Raw genomic sequence first — 13,460 nt, 5'->3', positions numbered from 1 at the left:
GTACTTTTGTCAGAAATATGCCCAACAGTAACTAAATAGCATTTAAGGTTTATAAAATCTTTGAAAACCATGACATAAGCTGATATTTCCACATTTGAAAAATAGTAGTATTTTTAGTACTCTTTGAAAAATGTTCCAAAAACCAAGTAAATAGAATTTTAGGCGTTAGGATATCCCAAAAAAAATTAAAAACTTGATTTCGCCGCTTTTAAAAACAGTAGTATTTTAAGTACCTTTTTCAAAAACATCTCAAAAACATATTTTATAAATTTAATGTCAATAGAAACTGATTTTAATAATAAAATATATAGTTTAATAAAGCACCACTTCTAGTACCAACTGTTTATTTGTATATAAAATTTTTCACAATATTACAGTCGTCTTTATCATTAAATTGGTCATAGTTCAGAACAGTTCAGATCAGTATGATTCCGAATTTGAACTAGAAAGTCCCGATACAGTGTGAGAACAATTTCTTTTGAAAATATCATACGTAACCAGGATATTTATGAATTTTTTATCTTGTGCTTAGTTGATACTGTTCTAGAACATCCGACTTTCCGTTATATCTGCCCAATGACCTAAGTTTCGTTGTGGAAAGTTTTCAAAAAAATATTTTTGAGGAACTTGTTCTTTTATGATTTATCATTCAACCTAGCGTTCATATCTGTATTTGTTTCAACTTTGAGTGTTATAAATCCAACATTAGCTTCATCTGGATGTATTGAGGTTTTAAAACAATTTATATAGAGTATCATTTCCCACCCAGAGCTATTTGTTTGAGTTCTCAAAAGCATCTTCGCCTTTTTGACTTTGAGTTCTCATACCAAGTATTTTTTTCAATAAATTTAAGTTCTTCAAAACTTATTTTGCAATAAAATCAAAGAAACAAAAAATACATTTCTTAACTAGTTCCGTGCGCAATAATTACCTACAGAAACCACTTATGGAAGAACTAGTTCTGGAAGAATTCAAAAAAAGAAATGAATGCATGTTCTTTAATTTTAATTTCAAAAATGTTTGATAGTTGGAATTTTCTTCTTATCCGATTTAAAAAATTCATAGGATTTATAAATGTTCATTTCTTATATATATTTCTATAAAGAACAATTTATTATATAATTGATAGAGAAAATTATTAAGTGAAATGTGTAGATTATTGGGATTGAGAGTTCAACGTTAAGAGAGAATATTCCCAATCGAGTTCTCGCATCAGTTCGTCAGTTAAGGCTGATGGAATTTGTTCCCCAGCATAGTTGGAGTGCTAATCGCAGTCTATAAGTCCTCCAAACTGGTAGTCTAGCTCACTACTTACTAGGCTACCGAGGTACCCTCGGCGGATATATGTTGAATCATTTTAAATGACGCACTCCTAGTTCTTTTTAAAACATTATTTACTTTACGAAAAGAGGAAATTTAAATCAGTCTAAATTTAAAAAAAAAGAAAATATTGAAATCCTTTGAAATGTTAATTTTTGAATTAGTCTTTTGCGAATAAACAGCGACATTTTGTTTTTAATTTACTTGATTTTTTTCCACCAACAGTGGGGCTATTTGCTGGTTCTTTTAGTTGTTTGAAATGCTTTGAGTTTTAAATCAGACAAACAAATGAAGAAATAAACAGAGCCGGCAAAAAAAAAACAATGTGTTATTTTTATTTTGTGGGTTGGGTTTCATTTTGCCACTTCTCGTTATTCTTGGTTTAAACTGTGAATGTATGTGTCGAAGTATAGGTGTATTTGTAGAAGTTTGCCTTATAAATGGTTGTTAAAACCGTCAGACCGACAAACAAAAATGTTACATTTACTACATTTGTATGGTTGGAAAACAAAACAACACAAAACAACTACACCCACTTCATTTGTGGCAAACAGCAAATAAATGCTACAACAATAGCAATAACAACAACAACAACAATTCATATACAATTCTGAAAAATAAACTACTAAGAGAACGAGGGTGAGAGTTTGTGTATCGGGCAAATAATTGAGAGCAAGCGTAGTAAATGCACACTGGTTTGTACAATATGAGCCCGATGATATCGACCAAGTTAACCACAAAAACCTCAGCCACATAAAAAATACTAAAAAGGAATAAATATGTACAACAACAATGAGAACACATACATACACACTCTAACATAAACTCACACATTTAAAAGTCACTCCATCCAACCACCTTTTTCCTGTGAGATTCATATGAAGAAGTAACCAATGTAGTAGTAACCAATTCTGTAGGAGAGTTTAAAAAATACTTTGCAGTTTATAGGGAATTCGGAAATAACTATGAAAAAGTGGAAACCTTTCCCTGTGGAAGCCAAAATGTTGCAGAACTTTTAATTGTATTATTATTAAACTGATTTTTTATAAACTTCAAAACTCGTGATGACAACTTGCGATTTTTTTCAGATGGCTTTTGAAAGGACAATATTAAGCTATGCATTCCTTTAAAGGCTCTGAGAAAAGGAATTTTCATACAGACATGTATTTATGTGAAATAAGTGGAGCAGAGTGGTGCCGTTTTCAAAATAAATATCGATTGGAAAAAATTTTATGTAAAAACATAGACGAAAGATTGGAAACCACTCTGTGGGAATACAGAATGATATATAGGTGACAAATAGAGAATCCTAAACCGAAAACCGGGTTTTTCATCTGTGTAAACTCCACCGGTTCCGGTTTTTTTTAACTTTTCGGTTTTAATATTTTCTAAAGCTCATTCAAAACCGTTTTTAAAAATATTGATTTATTTTATAGAAAATTATAGCATTTGACAATATTTCGTAAAAGATATAAAATAATTGCATAAAGATAGAGCCTTAAAAATTCAAAAATGATAAATTACCGAAGATTTAGTAAGCAATTCTTAACACATTTCATATTAGTGTCCACAAATAAAAATAAATTTAAGGAGCCCTTTTTCATATTGAATAAAAATTTAATATAAACCGCTTAACCGTTTTTTTTTTGAAGACAAAACCCGAAACCGTTTAACCGGTTTTTTTTAAAAGACAATAATCAAAACCTGTTTTTTAAAAAAACACACTTTTTCGGTTAAACCGGAAACCTTTCTAGTGTCAAAGTTGTCAAGTCGAATTCGTTCTACGATCCGGAACAATCCGAGTCTTTCTCTTCCAAAGATTGTCAACCCAACTATAGCTGAATCAACCGACAGTTGTTTCCAAAGTAAAGTTCTTCTGTACCTTACATCTACCGCCCTCCACCAGACCACAGTTTTTATCCAATGTACAATATACGGTTTGAGACCCCATCCTTTCCCAAAAAATCTTGTTATTTACATGTGTAGAAGGCACGTAAGAACTTTCTCATTCTACTCTCATGACTACGTTTCTACGAAAGTATCAAGTCCAAGACTACTCCTAAAAATTCCATATTTATACCATCAACGCTTTTTGGTCTGAATTCTAGAATCTTAAAAATGTAGGATTTAAATAGCGTCATATGCGGGAAGTTTTGCTTTACTTCTTTAATTTGAAAACAAAAAGTGCCGCTGAAATATACCAATTGCTCACAAAAGCTTATGGTGAATGCATTTCATCTGTTTCAATTTGAGATATGGTTTCTGCGGTTCAGAATTGGTAATTCCGATACGGAAATCAAAGATCTCCCAGGTCAGCCAAAAAAGTTTGAAGACCTATAATTGGAGGCAATACTCCATGAAGATTGTTGTCAAAACTTTGTTGTTTCAAAACGTTTGCAATCAGCAGGGTTCACCACAAAAGCAGGGAAATTCGGTACCATACGAATTGAAGGCGAGAGAACTTGAAAGACGATTTTGCATGTCCGAAATGATGCCTGAACGCTATAAAAGAAAATCATTTTTGCACCGAATCATTACACAGAAAAAGCTATTTTTTTCAATTCAAATATTTATCACATATTGAACTGGTTTCAATTATTTCATAATTAAATCAAGTATTCATGTGCTCAAAATCAAAATTTTCTGATATTTTCTATTGAATCTTGAGTTTTGAATTTGATAATTTTGACAATTGAATATACAGTTTTCGTTATTGGTTGAATTTCAAATACAAAAATTATTGAATAGATAATTTTCGTAATTGAAAACACATTTTTGTTATTTTTTGTGTTTTCAATTACGAAAATTATCTATTCAATCATTTTTGTACATAAAGTTCAACCAATAACGAAAATTGTATATGCAATTGTCAAAATTATCAAATTCAAAACTCAAAATTCAATAGAAAATAGCTATGTTCAATAACTAAAAGTTGTTACTAGTTAGTAACAATTGTTACTGGAAAAGCGTTCATTAACTCAAAAACTTGCAAGTAGAGAAAAAATCAAGAGCGTATAAATTTTAAAGAGTGTTCTCTCGTTGCAAACTATTACAAGTTCTATTTTGAACTCGCAATAGTTAGCAGCTTATATTTCATATGTTTTGTGTTATTCTTTATTTATTTAAAATTTTATTTTTTGGTGAAATAATGTCAAAACAAAAGAATTTTCAATAAAATTGAAGAAAATGTGAGTATTTATACATTTTAAAAGAAACAATATAAGAAAATTGTGTGTATAAAACAATTGTTACTGGAAAAGCGTTCATTTACTTTTTACTATTTTTGAGAATTTAAGAGAGTAATTTTGTAAATTTTGATTTTATTCTCTCGTTGCAAGTATTTACTGGGAAAGTAAATGAACAGACCTAATATCAAGAAATTTTGTTTTTGAGCACATGAATACTTGATTTAATTATGAAATAATTGAAACCAGTTCAATATCTGATAAATGTTTGAATTGAAATATATTTTTTTCTGTGTACTTGCGTCGAATAATGGATCCATTACGAAAACCCGAAACGTAAGAGATCGACCAACCAGCCGAATCAAGACCAAAGCCAAATATCGATGACGCTAAGGTAATGCTCTTTATTTGGTGGGTACAAAAGAGTCCTATCTATTATGAGTTGATGAAATCTGACCAGACCATCACAGGGAACCTGTACCGAATGCAACTGATTCGTTTGATGAGAGCATTGGCCGAAAAACGCCCACCATATACGGTCAGACATGAAACCGTAATATTCCATCAAGACAACGATCGACCACATGTTACAATACCTGTTAAAAAGTATTTTGGAAAAACTTTTGGGGAAGTTTTCCAAACCGCTTTATAGTCCAGACCGAGCCCCGTCCAACTACTATTTGTTTCGATCGATGCAGAATGCTCTCTCTGAGATACGCTTCACTTTGGAACAGTGTATCCTATATTAGCTTCATTCGTTATTGGCCATATGTTGCCAGAGAAATGGGAAAAGTTCATAGCTAACAATGGACAATACTTTGAATAAATTTATTTTGTATAAATGTTTCAAAATAAAAGCTAAAAATTTAAAAAAAACCCCGCATTATCAAGTCATACACCCAATATAATCTCTCATTTGGTACATGTCTCCCAGAGCTAAGAACATTCGTAGAGAATATGAAAAACTGTTTGCTGATTTCCAAAAACATGACAGCTGTGATAATAACTATTGAAAGAAAGCTCAAGTCTGATTACCGGTCGTTCAATGGCCCGTTAATACTGCCATCACCCTGAAAATGTTCTTTCAGTTTATGTTCAAGAGTTGTAGAGAGCGTTTCTCATTGTGTCAGGCAAGAATAAAGTGTCCCTTTTATGCCATCTATTTTCAGACTGAAGACTTTATCGGTATTGCACAGATACTGCGTTTAATGTATTTAAATTCCCGCCAGCTTATTACCATTATGGTAACAATCTATATATTGGTAATGTCTACTGGCAGTTCTTCCTTGCACTGGTTGAGGAAGTGCTATACACAGAGAAAACAGATTCGTAATGGCAACCGAATTTGTTGCCAATCGAATGATTCGGTTGCCTATATAGAATTTTTCGGTTTTAGCAACTGAAAATCAATTGATAAAGAAGAATTTCAGTTGAAGCAACCAAATTTTTGTTACAAGTTCTAAAATTTTGTATCCACAACTGTAAAATTTGGTCACCAAGGTAGAATCATTCGATTGGCAACAAATTCGGTTGCCATTACGAATCTGTTTTCTCTGTGTAAGATTTGAGTAACTGATCAGTTGACTGATCCCTAACGGATTTCCTTACTGCATTTTGTCCAGTTCAAAAAGAATCGAATTTACGATAACCTGTCGTAATAGATGATATCTCAACAGTTTGGGGTATTCCACGTTCAAATTGTTTCGACTTTTTGATATTACGAAGACTAGCGGTCTCACAACTCCCAATTTTTACACCTACTTATATCCTCTAGACCCAGATAGATGGCGATAGATGTTACGTTGTTGAAGGCCCCTTCAATTTCTTGAATTGCTAAATTAAAAGATACCACTATTTTTTAGCAAATTGGTCCCACTGTGTATTGCGGTATTTCTTTTTTCGGTTTTGCTGAAGTATGTGTGACATTGACAATATAAATATTTTTTTTTTTTTGGTTTTTGCCAAACAGGATATTATTGTTATTTTCCCTATAATTGTTGTTTTTATTTATTTTCCTTTATTTTTGCAACAGTAAATTTATGTTTTTCAGGATTTGTATTTAAAAAAAAGAAAGGATTTTCATTTGTGTTCATGTTGGTGGTCAATTTGTGTTTTTTAAAATGCCATTTAATAAATATGTATGTATTTTTGAAAGAACGACATGATTTTATTAAGTTGTGTGTGTGTTGTTTATTTGAAAATTGCATTTAAATGAACCGGTAAAGTAGCTTTTGACCATAATCATTTGTTATGATTATATTTTGTTTTAGCTTTTTTTTCGGGGGCTTTTTGACCGCAAAATATAAATAAATTTTATTTTTAAAATATTTTTCCACTTCTAATGGAAAATCCCTAAATACTCGTACTAGTATGCAGTCAGATAAATAATAATGTATGGGTATTTTTATAGATTAAATAAAAAAGTTTTAATTAGACTTAATTTAAGAATATACTTAAGCTGTCAGTGATTAATATATAAACCAATTAAAATCAGTAATAATGTTAGTAATAAGAAGGATTCAAAATCTTTTTTTGTGTGATTTTGAGTAGATTTTAGTTGTATGCATGACAGAATCAACCAGTTACAATTATTAGAAATTATGTTCTCAATTATAATTTCCCTAAACTGTCAAACAAAAGAAAATTAAAAATATCAAAGTAAAATGTCTAAAACAAATAAAATTAATTTCAGTTTTGTTGAAAAAAATCAATTTGAAAAGTGTATTTCTGAAAAAAAAATAATTTTACGAAATAAAAATGTGAAAAATTAAAATTTAACTCAAAAAATTTCTAAAAACGCGCACAAATCAAATGAAAACATAATGTAATAACATCCAGAGTTTGACGTTGTAGGGGTAAATATTGACAACTCTCCCTAATAATTGTACCTGCTTGATTCTGCCATGGTTGTATTTAAACTAAATTCTGAATTATTATACCCTTCACCTTTGTGAGAAGGGTATATAGAAGTCTGTCATTCCCTTTGTAATTTCCACAATATAATTTTCCGAACCTATAAAGTATATATATTCTGGATCCTTATAGAGAGCGGAGTCGATTAAGCCATGTCCGTCTGTCTGTTGAAATCAACTTTTCGAAGCCCCCAAATAACTTACATACACGATTCATACATCAATATCTCCGGAATTCTTCCGGCTCGGTTGCTATTTAAAATCGAGAAAATCAGTCCATAAATGGCTGAGATATAAGGACCAGGACAACGTCATTTTTGACCTATTGTTGACCTATATCTGGATTACTAAGTCATTAATATAGACAATATGGATATCTAATGATAGATATTTCAAAGACCTTTGCAACGAAGTAAAAATATTTTTTAATCCGAATTTTTTTTTTTCATCAAATTTTTTTCGCTAAATATTAAAAAAACAAAAAAAAATTTTAATATTTAAAAAATATTAAAAAATAAATTTTTTTAAAACAATTCGAAAATTTTTTTTTTCCCAAAAAATGAAAAAAAAAACACTTTGGAAAAAAAAATTTGTTTTCCTAAAAATATTTAAAATTTTTATTTTGAAGTATAATTTGGTGAAGGGTATATAAGATTCGACACAGCCGAATATAGCTCTCTTACTTGGTTTTTTTTAAATTTAAATTTTCGTTTTAAAGTTTTTACAGCTTTTTTCAAATCTTCATTTTTCCAAAACCAAAATTTAACCAAAGTTCGCTGCAATATTAAAAAAATATATACACAGAGAAAACAGATTCGTAATAACCGAATTTGTTGCCAATTGAATGATTCGGTTGCATGCATAGAATTTTTCGGTTCTATCAACAGAAAGTCAGTTGATAAAGAAGAATTTCGGTTGAAGCAACCAAAAAGTTGTGAACTCTTCTAAAGTTTTGTAACCACAACTGTAAAATTCGGTCACTAAGGTGAATCTGTTTTCTCTGTGTACATATTGCTATTTTAAAATAATTTTTAATTTCCTTAAAAGTTCATGGTGTTGTCTTTTAGATTATTTATAAATATTTTACGATTTTTAGTTTTAAGCAAATCTATATATATAAAAATGAAATAGTCCATGTATGTAATGGCATCACGTGAGAACGGCTGGATTTGGCTGATTTTTTTTTTATTCGATTCGAAATTTTAAGGAGATGGTTTGCAAAGAAAAAAATTAAAAAATTCCTGGTAACTGTAATAAAAAAAGCTCCCAAAAGTATGCAGTACAAAATTAGATATTTTATTTGCAAATAAATAAGAACAGGCAGGAGTATGTGGGTTGGAGAAACTTGGCGAACTAACATTAGTAAATGCTACCGAGCGTCAACTAGTTTTATAAATAAATCAAATTTCAAGATTTTTAAATCCAATTTCTTAATTATTTCAATTTGTTAACTGTCTTATTTATATCTTATATTTTTTTAACTATAATTCTTCAATATTATTAAAACATTTATTGACCCAATTCACCCTCAAAAAAATCTAAATTCTGATTTTCTTTTCAAACCCAAATGTCAAACACACATCTAATAAATATTATTAACGCCTTCCAACAAAAAAAAATACATTATTATGTCTTACAGAAGTGATTAAAACAGCTTTTTTGCAACCACCCTTAAACTACTGTCTTAACAAATTAAACTTTTTTGCTAAAGTCTGGTGGCAAGAAAACATGAAAAGACCGCCAACTGTTAATGGCGCGTGTTACGATCACTTAAAATTAATCTAAACTCTCGTAAAAGCAACCAAAGAACACAAAAAATTCAATTTTATGGAGCCAAAGACAAAGTGCCATAATTTAAATAATTTAGTGCCAAAAATAGATATAAACTAAAAATGAGAAACAGTGGAATCTCTCCAAACGAGAAACAATTAAATTCTTTTACTTTAAAGAATAAAATAAATTAAGAATATCATAAACTTCCTTTAAACACAAATGATTCCGAATTTGTATCTTAAAGGCATTTCTGGGGGCCTTAGAATTCAATAAAGGAGCATCTAAAATATCCATTCATTACAACCTGTGTTGTTCATAGTTTAAGTTTTACTGTTACAATTTGGTTAAGTCAATCAAATTACTAGAAAAGCTAAGAAAATATTAGTTGTTCTTACAAAATATTGTAAAGACAACTAAACATTTATTTATGTAAACTCAAACTTGCATTTATTTTACATAAATTCTCTGAAATTTTTTGTTTAAATTAAAAAGAATTTTCTTAATTTTTAAGGATTTTATCATCACGAATTTCACTGTTCTTACCAACCTATAAATTCTAATTGATTTATGTTTTACGATTTGTTTCTAACTATTTTCCCTTCTCTTTTAATTGTGTTTTTCAGGTAAAAGTTTCACTTTAACCATCACTGTGGATACATTTCCCCGACAGGTGGCTACATATTCCAAGGCAATCAAAGTTACAGTCGATGGACCTCGTGAACCGCGCTCAAAAACAAGTAAGTCGAAGTTGTTAATACCACGTCACACATTTAGAACAATGTTGCTGCCGTCGCCACCGCCACCAACAGTTGCAGCAACAAACCGAAAGTCCCCAAGATTAAAAAAATTAATAAAACAAGATAACGATGAGTTTAGTTTAACATTGCCAACCACCGTTCATGCCTACTCCTCCAAGTCGTCCCATTCTAATTATTCGTTTAGTTCGTTTAACGAAACGAACGATGATGGTAATGATCATTGTAGTGGTGGTGGTGTCAGTGTCGGTGGCATTGAGTTGGACGTTGGCAGTGCCTCGTCTTCAGTTATTGAATGTGAGAGTAGTTTTTTAAAACCCTTGTGTGCTGACAATTATGGTGTAATTGATGCTGTTGGTGGGGAGGAGTTTAAAGTTGATTTAAATGGTGAGCATCGTTCATTATTTTTCTTCTTTTTTTGGATAAATTGAGAAAATATTTTTTAATTCTTTTTATGACAAAATTTTATTTGAAATGATTTTAATAATATTTATTTATCATCATTTTTAATTTCGATCATGGAAGCTCTCTCTGGCATGGATTGGCTTATGAACTAGTTTCAATTTCAATAATTTTTAATGAACAAAATTGCATAGTTTTTAGAAAATTAAACAGATTTCCTTAGTTTTTTTTATTTTAAAAAATAAAGTTTGAGTCAATGCTTGAATAGTATTGGGTAATATTTTTTCAAATTTGAGTTCAGACTTATACTGACAAACTTATATATTTATGACCTTATCACTTTTACTCAGTAATACAAAAAGGCGCTTAATTAAATGACCATTTATTTTTCTTTATATGAGTTTGTATCATATTCATTACAAAATAATTTTTCATATGTTGTGGTTAGAAAGAAAGAACAAAATACACATAGATAAGATTCTCAAAAATAAAACTTTTTCTATGTTAAAACATTTGAAATGTTTAAAAGCAACAAAGATAAAAACCGACTTAGCAAAGTAAACTCCCTTTTGTACTCTTTGTACTTAAAAAGTTAATCCGATTACAAAATAATAGAAAACAAAAAGGCTGCATGGTGTTTGGAGGGAGAACTATATGTTGCAACATGTGTTTAACACAATGCAACAGCTATCATCTATATATTTATCTATTTCAAAAAAAAAAATATGAAAGGAAAACAAAGGGATTAATGAGATTAATCCTATGTTTAAAATATGTTTTTGTGATCTAAATATTATGAAGTTCAATTTAACACTTACATGCTGAGATAATTAGCATGCTGCCTAATGTTTCTATATATATTTTAAGAGATTAACTATTAAGAGAGGTTAAAGGGCCAACAAAAGTGGCAGGAACAAAGAGCTAACATTCATTACCAAATAATGAGTTAAAATGCTAAATTCTAAAACTTCACTACTTATGATTTAAACAGTTTGATGTCACTGGAGGCAAGAACTTATTACATTCTCTTATAAATATGCAAAACTAGTTACGAGTAATGACTTTAATAACTCATTGATATTTAGGTTTCACTTAAGACGTTATCAGTAAAAACCGAATGTGCTCATGAAAACAACTAGAAAACGAGAAGTTATACTGAGCTTCGAAATAATTAATTCAATTTGAGGTTAATTCACTAAAATCAGAATTCGGAATTAAAAAATGACAACCATTCATTCCCTACATCTAATTCTTAGGCTTCATTTAAAGGCTTTTACTTAAAGAGAATTCATTTATCGTAGAATTAATTCATACCACATTTCATTCCACCTTTGAATGATTAAATTTTTGTTAACTCAAATCTAATACAAATTTAATTAAAATATGTTTTCTTCATTCATCATTAACAAAATGAATTGAAGAAAAATTTAATCATTTAAAGCAATTTTTTAAAGGATTTGAATTAAAGAAAATTTTAAAGATTTTATAAGGAATTAATTCTATTGCATGTTAAAAATGCGGGATTCACATGAGATGGCGTATCTTTTCATTTATACGTATCTGTCATTTATTCTCACTTAGTTATTAAACATTATTGTGTAACCAACAAAGTTTGTTTTGGTTCGAAAATGTCGAATTTTATAACAATAAAGCGTCATATGCGGGAAGTTTTTTTTTAATTTAAAAAAAAGTACCGCTGAAGCACACCCATTGCTCACCAAATCTTTTGGTGAATGTGTTCCATCGGTCTCAGCGTTCGAGAGATGGTTTGTTCGGTTCAGAATTGGAGATTTTCACACGGAAGACAAAGATTGACTAAGGCAGCCAAAAAGTTTTGAAGACCAAGAATAAAGGTAGGAGGTCACACATGGCAAATATTTGCTCAAAAAAGCGTACAAATTTGTTTGACGTGTTTACTCTTACAAGTGTTTTGTAAGATCAAACAGCATCAAATAAAACAAATAAGAAAGTATAGTCGCGCAAGCTCGATCATATTATACCCTACACCGAGTATATGATTATAAATAGTTTATACCAACATTTTTAAGATATTTATGCTCGATAAAGTGAATTTCGGAAGTGGGCCTTATATCGGAGCTTGACTAATTATGGAGCGATCGTGGCAAAATTTGGTGGGATGATTTGCGTATACAGTGAGTGTTACTCAAAATCGTACAACATATTTTTTTTTAAAATATTATGAAATTATACAGGCTATAATAGGCGATTATATAAAAAATTAAAAGTCATTTTATTAATTGGAACAAAAAATATGTATTTCAACAAAAAAGTTAACAAAACCTCAATTCGTTAAAAAAATATTGATGAAAATTAAAGAACATCACAAAATTCATATTTCACTTAAATTCGTACAATTATATTAAATTATAATTAAAACTTTAAAAATTAAAAAAAATGTTAATATTAAATAATCCTAATACTTTGTAGGGTATCATTTGCTATTTTTAGTGCCTTTACGATTTTAAATAAAGCGTTGATATTCTGGGCACTGACAGTCTTACCCAATTTTTTTATTTGTGGATAAGGGCAATTAAAATTATACCCAATTTTCTGATAGGTAATAGCACACACAATATAAAAATAGCATTTTAAAATATTTCCAAAACATCAACTTTCTAAAACTAATGAATAAAATTTAACTACGATGGTGTACGATTTTAAGTGACATTCACTGTATATGAAACATATTTGTGTTGAATTTTATTTAGATACTAACATATTTCATTGATTTATGCACATTAATGTGTTTTTCGAGAATGTAGCTTATATGGGAGCTATGGAACATTGTGGACCGATCGGTATTAAATTTGATAGTACGAGTTCAGCTTATATAAAACTTATTTGTGCTGAATTTGGTTTGGATATGTCTATAATTAAGATATTTATGAGAGCTTAACTACTTTCAGATAGGGCAGTTGTATGAGGGCTAGGAGAAATAATGGACCGATTCCAACCAAATTCAATAGGCTGCGTTCTTGGGGCAATATAAAATTTTGTCGAATTATCTTTAAAATTGCGACCTATAGTTTGATTGCAAGGTTTACATGGACGGACGGACATCGCTCAATCGACTCAGAAAGTGATCCTGATCA

At 29.9% G+C, this 13,460-nt stretch overlaps 1 protein-coding gene across 1 annotated transcript in view; it reads left to right on the top strand.

Annotated features, from left to right (window-relative positions):
* lz (lozenge) overlaps positions 1-13,460 on the top strand; it is a 48,729-nt gene that overhangs the window by 14,883 nt on the left and 20,386 nt on the right. The window contains exon 3 of the mRNA XM_065508789.1: positions 9,814-9,927. Coding sequence (XP_065364861.1) covers positions 9,814-9,927 — 114 coding nt within the window. The remainder of the gene's footprint in view (positions 1-9,813; positions 9,928-13,460) is intronic.

Source organism: Calliphora vicina, chromosome 4, assembly GCF_958450345.1.
Source record: "Calliphora vicina chromosome 4, idCalVici1.1, whole genome shotgun sequence".
NCBI lineage: Eukaryota > Metazoa > Arthropoda > Insecta > Diptera > Calliphoridae > Calliphora > Calliphora vicina.
This window is presented reverse-complemented; position numbering and strand designations above follow the sequence as displayed.